Source organism: Protopterus annectens, chromosome 14.part0 (genome assembly GCF_019279795.1).
Source record: "Protopterus annectens isolate FY-2018-M chromosome 14.part0, PAN1.0, whole genome shotgun sequence".
NCBI classification, from domain to species: domain Eukaryota; kingdom Metazoa; phylum Chordata; order Ceratodontiformes; family Protopteridae; genus Protopterus; species Protopterus annectens.
The window spans coordinates 1,011,801,416-1,011,818,616 of record NC_056748.1 but is presented as its reverse complement, the minus strand read 5'-3'; the positions used below and the strand labels follow the sequence as shown (position 1 = coordinate 1,011,818,616).

General features: G+C 38.7%; 1 protein-coding gene across 3 annotated transcripts in view; it reads right to left on the bottom strand.

Moving 5' to 3' along the window:
* The window catches only part of INPP5A (inositol polyphosphate-5-phosphatase A), a 3,411,481-nt gene that overhangs the window by 1,541,780 nt on the left and 1,852,500 nt on the right, over positions 1-17,201 (bottom strand). For all 3 annotated transcript variants that reach the window (XM_044056820.1, XM_044056818.1, XM_044056819.1), the window contains exon 5: positions 533-596. In XM_044056820.1, coding sequence (XP_043912755.1) covers positions 533-596 — 64 coding nt within the window. The remainder of the gene's footprint in view (positions 1-532; positions 597-17,201) is intronic.

The following is a 17,201-nucleotide window of genomic DNA, read 5'->3' as shown; positions in this document are numbered from 1 at the left end:
GAAGGAATCAAACCCCATACTCTTGACTACAGGAAACAGCTTAATAACAACTCATAGTCTTAATCCTCCATGCTGCCAGACTGCAAATTTTCATCTGATTTACAAACAAATTATTAAAAGTAGCAAAACAGAAACTACCTGAAACTGTCTTAAATAAGTTGCCAGTACTATTAGCAATGCTAAAATGGTGTGCAATGAGTCTGAGCAGAACCAGAAAAGGGTTGAAGGGCTAGTGCACTCATGTAGTTGACACACAAATAAACAAAAACATAAATAGCTACAGTCTTTCCTTACTCAAAGGGTAATACGTGGCCCAATAATCTGCTGTCTGTGTCTAATAAATGTCTAAGAATATGAGAGCTGTATAAACCATTAACAGTGGCCCAGCAACTAAAACTGGTGATGCAGTAACTACATTTTTTATTCATATTAATGTATCACATGTTGAAAAATAATGGTTAAATCAATGAGGCCATCCACAATGATTGTGACTTCTGAACATTTATAGTACTATATTTCCACAACTACTTACCTTTGAAATCAAACTGATGGATATTTTTCACATTCTCATGGAGAAAATAACAATTTCCCAGTGCCTGTAAAGCAAACAAACAAAAAAAAACAGATTAATTTTTGGTTGTCAGCAAAACGGAAAGGCTTTGCCACATTTATTAATTAAAATATGTGGAAGATAATTTGCATTTGAACCCATTTTAAGTCACAGGCATGCAAACTTGTAATTATGGAGAACAGTCTGCTAGCCTGAATTCTAAAAATGTTCAGTTTGTCTGTTATACATTTCCCAGACCAAAACAATGAATATGCATCTTTCCCCCTCTTCTCTCATCTAAGACTGACATAACTGTAATATTCGAGACACAAAAGCAATATATTTGCCCTGAACCATGCTACATACCTAATTGTAACCTGTGAAAACTGAAACAGTTTTCTTTTTTTCTGACAAATGCAATCATAGTACAACTGCTAAAATGGTGATCTAAGGCACTGTGAATCATTTATGAGAGTAACAGAATGCACAGTTTTGCTACTGAGCATAAAAGTGCTGTGGTAGTCTTTTACAGAGTCAATAGGCTTTTTGGTCAAGCAAAGGCCATCTGAAAGCCTTAATATACTTAGCAAAAACTTGGAAGAATGTTCAAATTATTTACCAACTTCACCGAGATATTAACTTTCTTTTGTTTTCATTTGCTTTACATTTCTCCTTTGATGTCTAAAATGCTTTTAGTTCTCAGATGCCAACCTGCCATTTACTTGTTTTTGGAAAGAAATGCTGCACATGATATCTTTGCCATGCTGAATAGCCGAAAGAGATGCATATAATGAAGCTTCATCAGGGAATGATTTACTTCCATGTTGCCTTTTTTTCTCTGTGGATTGACAGAGACATCCTCCTGGCAGACATGGGTTTTGGCTCAGTAATCACTGCATTATTTATGAGGAGTCACACATCTTCAGATTAAACATTTGCTGATTTGTCAACAGCACAAACTTGAGGTCCTGCCCATCTCCTTGACATATTAGTTCATCCAACGGAAAATACTGTCACATATTTAATTGATGAGTACACTTCACTATGACCCAAACAACCTGCTCACGATTTTTTTTTTTCCTGAAGGGTAACGAAAAAGAAAGGCACATAACAGAAACAATCTGTTTATACAGTCAAGGTGAACTATAACAAAACAAACAAGGATGGCAAGAAGGAAAATGCTATGTCAAAAAGACAATAAAGGCTTTAGGAAGCCACTTTAGAAAATAAAAAATCCATTTAGGAAAATAGCTTAGGCGGTGCTTTTCTCATTGTCACTCATTTTTTTCTGAACTATGATACACACTGCCAAACAACAAAAGCTACTAACAAAACCTACACTGTCTGCAATTCTGTACATAATTTAAACAGCTTTTTGTCTTGTATATCACCTCAGAATCACATTTACTCTACTTTGTATTGATCTGTGACCCTCCCCCCCTTCACAACTTGCATACCCGTTAATGCTGCCCCTCACTGACGTATTCCTACACTTGGACATGATACCCTTTATACTGCTAAAATGAGACAAACATGAGCACAATCTCAGAAACAAAGTTTTGTGGAAAAAAATAATCACACGAGCAGCTTTAACTGTATATACTAGCCATCTGCACAACAAGCCAGCTGTAAAGTCTTGTTAACTGTCTGCTATTTGAAGCTGCTTTGCTTTACATTTCCTTTTTTGAACTGCCTCAGATCTATATATAGCAAGTCACACTAAGAAGTGGTTAAGAAAAAGCCTTTATTCCTCATAGCAGATGATGACACTGCTTCCATCATTTGCCCCATCCTCCCCCCATGTCCCCCAGGAGGAATGAAAACTGCAATTCTCCTACACATAGAACCATACTACATTCCACTCCCACACATATAAACATATATTCCCACCACGTCCACATATAAAAACACACATCTCCCAGCCTTGTACATAAAACATATTGTATTCTCTACCACCACATAAAAACATAATCCATTCACAACTGCTACATAAAACATAGTACCCTCATCCATATACATGTGTAAAAATAGAACTGCATAAACATTTTTAACTGAAGTCTAAAAACTTGAAAATGTTAATAATAATTATGGGGGTTTAATGTGTTCTGTTGCTTGTTGGTTACTATAGCAATAACCCACGGCTGGGTGTGGATAATCCTGAGTTTACCCACGGTTGGCTTTGTTTAGTCCAAACCACGCTAACCATGGGTAAATCCAGCATTACCCACAACCAACCGTGGGTTATTGCTATTTTACAATGATGTTAGTTTTGTGTTGTGTTATGTTTGTATTGTTGTTATTTAGGTTTTTGTTTGCTTTACTTTGTATTCTTCCACTTTTTGTGAGATAAAATAGTCCACACTTTGGTGTAGTTAGCCACAGCCCCTCTGTTTTGTCTTGAACTTTTGAGAATTATATTCCAAGCAAGGAGGTGACATTGTATAATATTAAGTAGTAGAGTGTGGGGACTGGAGGAATGTTGGACTATCAGAGGGGGGTGGGATGTTGGACTACCTGAAATCAGCAGATAATTCCCAGCACTAACTTTTGGTATAAAATGAAACAGTTTGAACTCTAGATCAGTTATAAATATTCATACTTTTAAAAAGGAACAAACAAAAGCATTTAAAGGGGTACAAAGAAATAATTCTTCAGAATAACAGCTGCCACCATGTAAGTGTTGACTGTGTAACACACTGCCTGTTCAAACACTGCCCCATAATGCTTAACCTTCAATACCACAATGCATCACTATAACATAAAACAATGAAAATATGGGTATGGGACCATGGTAAGGTGCGTATAGCATCACATCTTTAATATGGACTTAGCCTCAGTTTCCACGACACGGACGGGGTGTATTTGGCCAGCTAGGTAGTCTTGTACTCACCAACTGTAAAGTGCAGAGGAAGATCAGTGTACATCGGCCAGTACAGCACCCCATTCTACAATACAAATCAGTTACAAAGGGAACAAAGCCACGACACTCCTTTCTTATACCAGCACTCCCAGAAACACAGTAAATATATCCTGTTCTGCTAAGAAAGCTATACATCTGCTGTTGCGAGAAAAGGACGTAAGCATACAGCGGCGTGCAAGGGAATGGAAAGCAGTGTTGCTTCTGGTCCACCCTCTGCTGCTGCACATTGTGGCAGGAAACATGTGCTACCATGCTGCTTTTTCAGGAAAAGTTATACAGACTTGGAGGATGGAGGGAAGAAAAAGGAAAATAATAATAGTAATAATAATAATAATAGTAATAATAATAGTTGTTGCTGTCTTTCGGCTTTTCCTGGTTAGGGGTCGCCACAGCGGAACTGCGGTCCGCTAATGATTGGCAGTAGATTTTAAAGAACGCCGAGGTGCCAGCTCGACGTTCAACCTTCAATGAAGGCACGCCCATTTACGCATGTCTTTTGAACGTCCACCCAACTGCGGAGAGGACATGCAGTCTCCACACAGAAGGCACTCCCCACACTGTAGCCGAGAAATTGAACGGGAGAACCTCTTGCTGTGAGGCAACAATGCTACCGCTGCACCTCCACAGATAAATAATAATAATAATAATAATAATAATAATAATAGTAATAATAATAATAATAATAAGCCATTATACAATGTTATCTCTGAAATGAAAGGCAGGGCTGCATGATTTCTTAACGGCCGGACTGATAACTTGGGTTACTTTGGACTTGCAATGTGCACGCTGGTTGGATTGGCCAATCAGTGTGCACGTTTCTCGTCTTTTCAGAGATGACATTGTATAATTATTATGTTAGTTGTGGAAATAAGGATCTATCAATACATTTCAGTGTCAGAAGATATTACTTAATCTTTTGGCATCATATTAACTTAATTCAGTTAAAGACCTCTCAACCTCCTAGAGGGGTAACATTCAGAGGCAGTACCGAAGGCATTTCATCTGGGAACAGAACTAGAGAACCAAGAACTGCGAGGTAGCAATTCCAGTGGTTGAAACACTGTGCTACACTTGAAAATATGCACATAAAGCATTTTCCGTTTACAAAACAGTCATAAGATAACTTATTTTTCTTGGCTTTCTTTTCTACAGAGCTGCAGTTTGAACGGTTTGTCTTGCCTTTCCCTCTTTTGTACAAATGCAAGGGCACAGCCTTTCAGCTCAAAACATCATTACTGACAAAATATCTGAACTGAAGCAAAGGATAATACATGAGACAGTAAGTATTATTGAAAGGCTACTTAAACAAGATAGAAAAACAAATCTCAAATGGCTACAGGTACACTGAGGTGCCAAAACTGCAACATTAAGAATAGAATGAGGCACCAAAGCTACACACTGAAACTATCCACAGTAACTTTATTTAGAAAAAAGAACAGTAGGTGAGCGCTTTCACAACTCAGTGTTGCTTCATCAGACAATGTTAATGCAGACCATGCTTGGTTAAATACCTTAAGCAATCAGTGTGGTTTCAACTATTTAAAGCAATACAGTCAAATAATTTAACAATTAAAACTATTAGTACAAGCTTATGCAAACTGTATATTTAAAACCAACCTTAAAGTACATGTCTCTCTATAAAAAACATCATTATTGACCATAATATATGTAAAAGTATAAAAAATATATATAATATAAAAATGTCCTATATAAAATCTTAAATATATATATATATAAGTGAATACAAAAGCTTGATGAACCATAGTACCACATTAAAACTAGAAATTAATGTTTAAGACATCTTGCTTTAAGGCAAGGGACTAGTGAAGTACAGCCATTCAAGCCCATTCAAGCCCGGATATCTATCTGCATTCAGCTTGATAATCCATTTCTGTTCTAACTCTTCCGTATAATTTTCTATGTCCCCACCTCTATTTGTCCTTAATACTTGTTGTAAAACCAAAAATTTGAAGCAGTGAGTACTGTTTGTATTTAAAATATGATTTGCTAGGGCATAAGATTGTTTAAAATTTCGTATATCCCTTGCATGTTCTAATATTCTATCTTTAAAAGTTCTGTTTGTTTTTCCTATGTAATAGGCATGACATGCTTGACAAAAACTAAAATAAATAACATCTGTACTCTTACAATCATAGTATTTCTTAGTATATAACCTAAAATGTTTCATCGGATGAATATACTCATTTTTAATATAAATGTACTGACAGCCTGCACAATTCCTGCATGGAAAAGTGCCTTGTCTGTTGGAGAGATTTTTTCTATGGGGTTAGTGTTCTTTATTACAAAGATGTTGCACCGATCATGGGGACAAGGTCTGGTATTTCCTGTAGTAAGTGCCAGTTCTTCTTAATGATATCTGTATACTTATTGATATCACTTGCAAATCGAAAAACTACTCTAAACTTATTCCTATCAATGTCTCTATTGCCAGACGTTCTCATATCAGTTTGAGAGCTCATGTAAGGCTTACATCTTGTTGATCTAAATTTCCATGCCTCTGTTATCACATTCGTGATTTCTGAACTTGAGTAGCCTCTTTGCTCAAATTCACTGTGTAATTTATCCAGTGACCCTGCAGCCTCTTCATCATTGTTATGTAGGCGTAAAGTTCTAAAAACTTGTCCTTTGAAACATTTCTAGAAATGTGTCTCGGGTGCATACTAGATTTATGAAGACAGGCATTAGTCCTAGTAGGTTTGTAGTAAATACTAGTTTTCAGCTGTTTTAAATTAGTTTTAGTTACACTTACATCTAGAAAGTCAAGGGAGGTGTCAGAAGAAGTAAAAGAAAATTTCAAAAAATCTGTTGTACTGTGTAAATAATCTACAAAATTACTAATATTGGAACCATGTCCTCTCCATAAAATAAAAACATCATCCACGAAATGTACATACCAAAGGATACAATCATAATAGGGATTCAAGATCGATAAACCATACTCTTCTTCCCATCTTACTAGTGATAGATTGGCGTAGCTGTTGGCACATGACGCGCCCATTGCTACGCCATTCATCTGTAGGAAGAACTCATCTTGGAAAGTAACAACATTATTTTCAAGTATAATCTCTAGTAGGCTACAGACTAACAAAATTTTATTTGGTATAAGCTTCCTATCTGTGTTAAGGAACTCTCTTACTTTATCAATTCCCCATACATTCGGAATGCTCGTAAAAAGGGATTCAATATCCATAGTAAGGAATACAAATGCTTCATCATCATCATTAACAGTTTCCATTCTATCATGTAGACACTGTAAAAACATGTTTGTATCTCTAAGAATAGTATGACAGCTGTTTAAGAACTCATGTAAGATACCCTCTACATAAATCGACAAGGGCTCAGTACACCAACCTGCTCCTGATACAATGGGACGCATAGGAGGGGCAGTGATGTGTTTGTGGATTTTGGGTAGGCCATATATTCTAGGAATTAAAGGTTTCTGTACCAAAAAATAATTAAACAAAGGTTCATCAATCAATCCCGTAATCAATAGATCAAATACTAAAAGAAGACACCTTGTCAATAATAGCAGTTACAGCTGCTTTAGTCAATATCTGGTAGATACGGTCATCTAATATCAAGGCATTCATCTGACTAATATACAGATCTTTATCCATTAAAACAATTTTACCACCTTTGTCAGCCTGCTTTATAACAAGGGAATTCAAATTCTGTAGTTCATTCAAAGCCCTGTATTCTGGTGCAGTGAGGTTATAGAAGGTGCAACCATTAAAATCAGTGGTATGCATTTCTTTAAAAGCATGCTCACAAATGTCCACAAATCTTTATATACCTGGGGAAAAAAATATAAAAAATAAAAAGCGTATTTTACTTATTTATTTTACATTTGTTGACCGGGCTAGTCTAACTGGATATATGTCCATTTTCAGTAGAGGCCCGGGGAGAAAAGCTCCAAGCATAGCCAGTGAGATAAATATACATTATATGCAGTAGAAACATGGGTTGCAGTACATTGTTTAGATTATACATAAAAAAAAAAAACTTATACAGGGTTATACATAAAAAGAAAAATTTGTACAGAGTCATTTAGTAAGGCTTATGCTACGATCTAATACAGTAAACGAACATAATAAAAAATAATAAAAAATTAGTTTTTTTTTTTGGTTGCATAAGTGTGCACACCCTTAAACTAATACATTGTTGTGTGTGCACATCCTTAAACTAATACTTTGTTCAAGCACCTTTTGATTTAATTGCAACATTCAGTCTTCTTGTGTACACACCTGCCATCAATACTCTGATTATCCCCAAATAAAGTTCAGCTGTCCTAGTAAGGTTTTCGTGACATTTACTCATTTGCCTGCTACAGCAAAAGCCATGGTTCACAGAGCTTACAAAGCATCAAAGAGATCTCATTGTTGAAAGGTATCATTCAGGAGAAGGGTACAAAAAAAATTCCACAGCATTGGATATACCATGAAAACAGTGAAGACAGTCATCAAAAAGTGGAGAAAATATGGGACAACAGTGACATTGCAAAGAATTGGACGTCCCTCCAAAATTTATGAAAATAGAAGATGAAAAATGGTCAGGGAGGCTGCCAAGAGACCTACAGCAACACTGAAGGAGCTGCAGGAATTTCTTGCAAGTACTGGTTGTGTACTACATGTGACAACAATCTCCCATATTCTCCATATGTCTGGACTATGGGGTAGGGTTGCAAGATGGAAGCCTTTTCTTACACAGAAAAACATCCAGGCCCAGCTAAAATTTGCAAAACAATGCATCAAGTCTCCCAAAAGTATGGGGGAAAATGTGTTATGGTCTGATGAGACCAAGGTTGAACTTTTTGGCCACAACTCCAAAAGGTATGTTTGGTGCAAAAACAACACTTCGCATCACCAAAGGAACACCATCCCCAAGGTGAAGCATGGTGGTGGTAGTATCATTCCTTGGGGTTGCTTTTCTTCAGCTGCAACTGGGACTTTAGTCATGGTGGAGGGAATTATGAATAATTCCAAATACCAGTCACTTCTGGCCCAAAATCATCATGTGTCTGCTAGAAAGCTGAAGGTGAAGAGGAATTTCACCTTTCAACATGACAATGACTCCAAGCATACATCCAAATCAACAAAGGAATGGCTTCAGCAGAAGAAAAAGTTTTGGAATGGCCCAGTCAGAGCCCAGATTTAAATCCAATAGAAAATCTGTGGGGTGACCTGAAGAGGGCTGTGCACAAGAGATGCCCTTGCAATCTGACAGATTTGGAGCACTTTTGCAAGTAAGAGTGGGCAAATATTGCCAAGTTAAGATGTGCCATGCTGATAGACTCCTACCCAAGAAGACTGAATGATGTAATTAAATCAAAAGGTGCTTCACCAAAGTATTAGTTGAAGGGTGTGCACACACACAACAAAGTATTAGTTTAAGGGTGTGCACACTTATGCAACCAACATATTGTACATTTTTTATTTTTTATATTTTCCTCTAACAGATTTGTTTTTCAATTGAATTGTACAGGTTATAGGTCACATTAAAGATGGGAAAAGTTTTGAAATGATTTATTGTGGTTTCATTTTTTTTTATATCACTAAAACCTGGCATTTTAACAGGGGTATGTAAACTTTTTATATCCACTGTATATGTCACTAAGGCCTACCATCACTGGGAGCAATTTGTCCACTTGGAAAGTACCAGTCCTTCACCCCAGAATGGGCATTCCATAACCCACTTAATTCTTACTTTCCAGAATGGACCATTTCCACCTATTTAGAGCTCAGTTAAAAGTATACTATAGAGAAATGTATTTGGTGTTTCAGCAAAATAGCTATGAACCAAATATTCTGTTTCCACAAAGATGACTAACAATACGAACATATACTTGAGTAAAAGTGCACAAGTACTGTATGTACAATTACAGAGGTACTACAACAATTTAATTTAGGCACACATTATCCCATGACTACTTTTCTGGCCACTGCACCATGTATTTTTGGTATCTCTTGCTGCCGCATTCCCTTGGAGGAGTACTCTAGGAGACTGTGCTAATTAGCAACTTTGGATCTACTGCCAGGTTTCATCCAGTATAAACTGAATAGCACCTTTCAGTGTACAGAGGTTTTGTTCCATACCCTTGGATCAGAAAAGATCCACTGCATATGACTAATCATGCAGATACAGCCGAAGGATGACCATTTTTTAAAATCAAAATCTCATGGCTGCTGAACTTTTTCTTTTTCACTTAACAGCAATGTACTCTGCAAGCATAGCCAAACAATGAGAGGGCACCAGCAAGGAATAGCAGGGAGATGGAATGCAAGGCTGCTTATTGGTCACAGAAGAACTGTGGTTAGAACTTAGTAGCCTTTAATAATTTCAAATTCTTCATAACACTTAATGGTTGTTTGCAAAAAGTGCTACTTAAGAAAGGCTGTTATGTCAACAGTGGAAAGTAAAATGTGTGATGTCAACGTAGATGTTACTAAGCTGATAATACACACGCTCAGGAGATATAGTGTCACAGATGGTACACTAAGTAGAATAATTTCACAAATTACATTGTTTCGTATTGTACAGGGGAGTACGTTCAGTTTGGTTACATTTTGGTTGAATATTCTATTACTGATCATCACTGGTGAACTTGTGAAAATCCATAAAAATTAGTGTGCATGCAATTTCAGTACTGTTCCAGTGTAGAGTGAGAAGAGATGGACTATTTGCTTTATACTATGTTTTATGGACATGTATTTAATTCTCTGAGGCAAACAAATCCTTACTGAAAATAATGTACACCCAGCTAGTACTTTTTTTTTTTTTTTTTTTTTTTACTAGTTGCCAATATAGATTTTAGAAGTAAAGTAGAATTGGGGGTGGGGGCAGCATAAACTGGCAAATGACATGAGTGACACTAAGTTATTTCTGCTAGGATTCAACTATGTATTTGTTTACTTAATTCTCTGAGGAAAAACTCCATTCAAATATATGATGTAGCATTCTTTACTTTACTGCTTTCTTCTTCATAGGATCGTAGGATCATAAGTTGCAAAGCTACTAGCCTTAAGGCCCTTATAAACCTAGCCAATAAATTAGCCCATGTTCCCACAAGTCAGCATCCAATGCCCCTGTTTTGCAGGGACACAGGTGGAATCCCAGGGGTGTATTTTCTATTTCCCATCCAGTAATCCAGGTTCCTCAAAAGAGGAATAATGAGGTACTCTGATTGACGTGGATAGGGATAATGAGGTACTCTGCTTGACGTGGAGAGGGATAATGAGGTGCTCTGCTTGACGTGGAGAGGGATAATGAGGTACTCTGCTTGACGTGGACATGGATAATGAGGTGCTCTGCTTGACGTGGACAGGGATAATGAGGTACTCTGCTTGATGTGGAGAGGGATAATGAGGTACTCTGCTTGACGTGGACAGGGATAATGAGGTACTCTGCTTGACGTGGAGAGGGATAATGAGGTACTCTGCTTGACGTGGACAGGGATAATGAGGTACTCTGCTTGACGTGGACAGGGATAATGAGGTACTCTGCTTGACGTGGACAGGGATAATGAGGTACTCTGCTTGACGTAGAGAGGGATAATGAGGTACTCTGCTTGACGTAGAGAGGGATAATGAGGTACTCTGCTTGACATGGAGAGGGATAATGAGGTACTCTGCTTGATGTAGAGAGGGATAATGAGGTACTCTGCTTGACGTAGAGAGGGATAATGAGGTACTCTGCTTGACATAGAGAGGGATAATGAGGTACTCTGCTTGACGTGGACAGGGATAATGAGGTGCTCTGCTTGACGTGGAGAGGGATAATGAGGTACTCTGCTTGACGTAGAAAGGGATAATGAGGTACTCTGCTTGACGTGGACAGGGATAATGAGGTGCTCTGCTTGACATGGAGAGGGATAATGAGGTGCTCTGCTTGACGTGGAGAGGGATAATGAGGTACTCTGCTTGACGTGGAGAGGGGTAATGAGGTACTCTGCTTGACGTGGACAGGGATAATGAGGTACTCTGCTTGACATGGAGAGGGGTAATGAGGTACTCTGCTTGATGTGGAGAGGGGTAATGAGGTACTCTGCTTGACATGGACAGGGATAATGAGGTACTCTGCTTGACGTAGAGAGGGGTAATGAGGTACTCTGCTTGACGTGGACAGGGATAATGAGGTACTCTGCTTGACGTGGACAGGGATAATGAGGTACTCTGCCTGACATGGAGAGGGATAATGAGGTACTCTGCTTGACGTGGAGAGGGGTAATGAGGTACTCTGCTTGACGTGGACAGGAATAATGAGGTACTCTGCTTGACATGGACAGGGATAATGAGGTACTCTGCTTGACGTGGACAGGGATAATGAGGTGCTCTGCTTGACATGGAGAGGGATAATGAGGTGCTCTGCTTGACGTGGACAGGGATAATGAGGTACTCTGCTTGACGTGGAGAGGGGTAATGAGGTACTCTGCTTGACGTGGAGAGGGGTAATGAGGTACTCTGCTTGACGTGGACAGGGATAATGAGGTACTCTGCCTGACATGGAGAGGGATAATGAGGTACTCTGCTTGACGTGGAGAGGGGTAATGAGGTACTCTGCTTGACGTGGACAGGGATAATGAGGTACTCTGCTTGAAATGGACAGGGATAATGAGGTACTCTGCTTGACGTGGACAGGGATAATGAGGTGCTCTGCTTGACATGGAGAGGGATAATGAGGTGCTCTGCTTGACGTGGACAGGGATAATGAGGTGCTCTGCTTGACATGGACAGGGATAATGAGGTGCTCTGCTTGACGTGGAGAGGGATAATGAGGTAGTCTGCTTGACATGGAGAGGGAGTCTATTCCACAGACAGGGGAGTATCTGGGACACAAATCTGTCCCGCCAACAAGTCCTATAGATGTCACAGACCAGGTTGAGGTTTTGCATGTGGATCATGAGAGTGGAGTTTGGCTTGTAGATATGCAGCAACTTTATCAAGGTGGGGTCAGAGATTGCTCTGGTATGCCAGACATAGATCACCTCTGAGGAGTCTGTATAAGATGGAGTAGAGGGACAAGGCTTTTAGCCTGTCCATGTAGGATAGATTTTTGAAGCCCTGGACTCTCCTGGTCAGGAACCTCTGTGGTCTCTCCAGCTATGCATGTGCTTCACGAAGTACATGTCGAAAGGGGCGTTATACTTGATGATGGGCCTGATAAGGGAGGAATACAGGAAAGTTATGACTTCCTTGTTCCTGGAAGAAATAACCTTACTAATGAGGTGAGCCATGTAGAAAGCTCTCCGTACAATGGAGGCAACATGGTGGTCAAAAGTTAGACTGATGTCAACTTTGGTGCCCAGGTCCCTCACAACTGCGTGCATGCTTAGGATGTTGTTATTAATGTGATAATTTGTGGACCCATCAGTCTCCCCAAAGGGGATGATGATGCAGTTTTTGGCATTTAGTTTGAGGCCGTGTTTCTGGCTCCAGTCAATTATCTGGGTAAGACCCTCTTGTAATATGTGTACATCACTAGGCGAGTGGATGATGGTACCCAGCTTGCAGTCATTTGCAAACTTAGTCAGCCATAGACTTCTGGTTTTGGGTTGAATCTTCACAGAAGTATATCCCAAACAGCAGGGGCCCCAAGACTGATCCCTGGGGTATGCCGCTGTTACGGTTCTACTACTTGATGTAGCTTCCCCTATTCTGATTGAATGAGTTCTATCAGTGAGCCAGTTAGCTACCCATCTTGGTCACATATGGATTTACACCAAGCTGGGATACTTTATCTATTATGCCTGAGTGGGGAATAGTGTCAAAACCTTGGCTTCTTCTGCTTCTTTTTCCCACTCCCACAGATAGAGTGTAAGGGGGAGACCTTTGTTTACAATGCACTTTACACAAAAGTTCCAGGGGTGTTGCATTAGTATTGGGGATAACTCTGTCTTCCGTTTTGTTCTACTAGGACCATGTTTGTGCAATTATTTCATTTCCAAAGACTAAACAAATACTTCCTTATTCACATAGTTTAAGTCTTTTTAATAGTACTTTTTAACTTTATCGTATAGTTGCAGATGACTCCCAGCCCAAATCTGCATGCATTAAGATGCTGCATCTGTACTACTATGAAGAGATGCTGCAAGCAGATTTTTTTGTAATAGAGCTTGCATACCTAGTATATTTGATCCCCTTCCCTAACTATGTGCAGGAGGTAAGCTTGCAGTGAAATTAGTCTCCAGGGGAGATCACTGCTATACTACCTTAGATCCACTGATCCATTTTGGGGTTTGGGGAGCATATTCTATGTCACTTCTGTTCATACACCTACTCTACCCTATGCTGAAATGCTAGCTTCTACCTGATGAACTGAAAAAACCTTCACCACAAGTCATGTCAAGCCAGCTTCCTAGCAAAATGTGGACCGGAAAAAAAAATTCCGGTCCCAAGCATCAAAGAAAAGGGGTGAAATTGAAAATATCCAACTTGACACTATGTCGAATCGGCTGAATAAATTCAGCAGATTTGACATTGTTGTCAAACAGACCACATGGCATCCATACAGGAGCGCATTCATGTAAAATTCCTATACTGTACATCACGGTTTTGCAGGGGGGGGGGCAAGCCCTCCTGCACCCCTCTGTGGGGGGCCTCCCACACCCCCTACTAACTATATATTCCAACTCCGAGATCGCAACACAGTGAGGAAAGGCACTGTACCGCGATCTCTGTGCAGTATGTTGACTTCATATCAGCGAATGCACAGTAGCATTCACTGATAGGAATTTCGAACAAGGAGTATTCTGCAACATGGACAGTCGAACATTCGTATTTCAATTGTCCATCTGCGAGCATCTCCGCTCGACATTTTGACTGTAAACCTGTCAAGCCACATAGTGCTGGGTACTGAATGCCATGATAAAATAAGTCAATTATTATTTATATAATGCTTCTTAACACCCGATGAGCTATAAAAACATATAGCAAAATAAAGATATCACACTAAAACAACCAGAAATAGAACAACAATATAATACAAAAAGTGAAATCAGTGTATAGAACTTTGCAAAAAAAAATATTCAGCTTTAAACTACAGTGGAGCAACTTTTTTATTTCCTTTTCCAGCCTCCTTAATTTTCCACACTAATTATAAACACACCCGTAACATATAGTTACATAGCATCGTGTAAAATACAAATATAGATTTTTTTCCACTAACTGACACTGCTCCGTTTGCTCATACCTTGGTCCTAAAAAATAATTGCTTCTCTGCAGCCTCTTCATCCTCTGGTCTCAGCTATTAAGTCTTTTTTTTTTTTTTGTATCAAATTTTCCATATGAAACAGTCAGTGAACTATTACCAAGACACAAATAAAATATACATCAGAGTGGAGCAAGCGTCTTTCTTGCCACTCAAACCAGACTCATTTGCTGGATGTGTTTTGTTGCCAGTGTTCACCTGTAACAGCCAACACTGGTTAACCTCTGTGAGAAGTATAAGCAGAATTTTTGAATACCTGGCTCTAACTGCAAGTTAATGTATCCCAGCTGTCCAGCACTTGACCGCACAGATGGACACTACTTTCTATGCGTAACTACATAATCACAAGCCTAATAAAAGTTTTGTCCAGTTTGTACCTTACTAAACTACTGACCATCAACTTACGAAAAAAAAAACAGTGACTACCAGCTAAAGAGCAATGAGTGTTATCTCTACAGAGTTTCTGTAATCCATTTAAACCACATTTTAGGCCATTAAGTGTTTCTGTATAATTATTAATTATCATCATCTAAACCATGTGCATTCTATAATCTGCAATACTTTATCAACTGCTTAAGTCACGTGTACAATCTCCCTGCAGTACCTTATATTTAGCAGCCATGTGCATCACTTAGAAAGCTCCTTCTTTTTTTCGCATGTGCAAATGACTGTAATGAAATATTTCGTAACTGCTAATAGCACCGTACCTACCAAAAACACTTAACACTTCATGTGCTTGCATATACTGTGACACCTACATACCAAATGCATAATTTAAATATTTACATATTGTTGTAGTTTTGATAAAAATTATAACATGAGAACATTTCCAGACTTTCCACACTTAAGTCTGAGTAATTTGTTTTAACTACTTATTAACATTTTAGGTGTCTTAGGTAAACTGTCTGGAAAATGTTCTAGTGAGCTAGGGTTAAAAAAATACACTTTTATTATAAGTTTCAGTATTGTCTTCTTAAAGAAAAAAAATTCCCATAAAAATGGCATTCTTGACATAGTGACAGTGACCTCAGATTTTATGTTATTTCTTCAAGAGTAGCAAGAAAGAGTTGAACAAGAATAATTCATCAAGTCCTGACCAAACAAAAGACCAATTCTGTGAAATTTACAAACTTCCTTTTAGATCATGCAATCTTAGAGGACGTTAAAGTGTGAAAGGCCCAGTACAGTTGGGTTCTATGAGATTGCTCCAATTTCACTCTGGACTCCTAAATTAATTTTTACTACATAATTTTCACTTACATGGTCAACTGAGCTGGGCTCATACACACACATATATATATATATATATATATATATATATATATATATATATAGAGAGAGAGAGAGAGAGAGATCTATAAAAATATTGTCAGGTACTCCTACAAACTAAGAGGTATGCATTGATAATATGCATCTGTAAAGCAGGTGGTCAGAAATGCAACTATTTACTTACTTGCTTGCAGTTTTAGGTCTTTTTTGTGAACAAGGACCATGCATATAGCAAAAGAACAATACCTACTCAGGACAAGTATGAGCTACCAGCACAAAAATTTGTTCTAAAGCTCATTGTTTACCCCATACTTAAGACTGCTTGTGTTACATTTAACAACACTGCCTTTCTTTAATGGATGGAGCTTGTCATTTCCTTAACCACTAATTAGACCAGTTGGCGTAGCACAGACTCTACATGGTGCCATATAGGTGGAAGAGTTGTACAGACCAACTGTGTTGGGCATCTAATCTGGTGCACAGTATCCTCAAGACAGGAGAACACGGATCACAGACTGCTTGCTGTGGCAGGGGTAGCCACTCAGCAATGGCACATAAGGCGAAGTCCTCATGCATTTAGGATTCATGATTGGCCCCAGCAATACTGGAGTAGTTGGGGGGGTGATGGTTGGGTAGCCCCAGCTCGGAAATGGAGCACTGGGGGCCAGGCCAGTAATATGAAGTCCAAAGCCCCCCCCCCCCCAAAAAAAAAGAAAAAAGAATCTGAGTACTGTTGCTTGGTCAAAAGCCATGTTGTCTTTCACTCATTCATAATTAATTTTCATTGGCATTTTAGCTACTGGGCATACATTTTCACTTGGCCAATAATTAGTGACTGATGAGAGGGAAGAAGCCTTTGCACAAGGTCTTATTAATGCATGTTTAAAACTACAATATAAATACTTCGGGGCTTGCACAGACGATGGCTTCTTAGTTGAATATTTCAGAATGAAAAGTGCAGTAGTCTGCATTGTATCCTGTCTCAGTTTTATCAAACAGATCTTGTACCATTGCTTTATGTCTTATTTTGAGGAAGGCTCAAGATGTAGAGGTGGGGGGCACTTTGGAATAAAGTGGCGTCTGGTACTGGTGAATATGACTTATTTTCTCTCTTTTTTAATACTATCATTAAGTGCTTTTCAGATACTGTGACAAGACTGATTTCATTGGTACAGATATGTTTTACTGCCTGCCTGATTTTTTGAGGCTGCCCTATGTATCCTTTTTGCAGCTATCTTA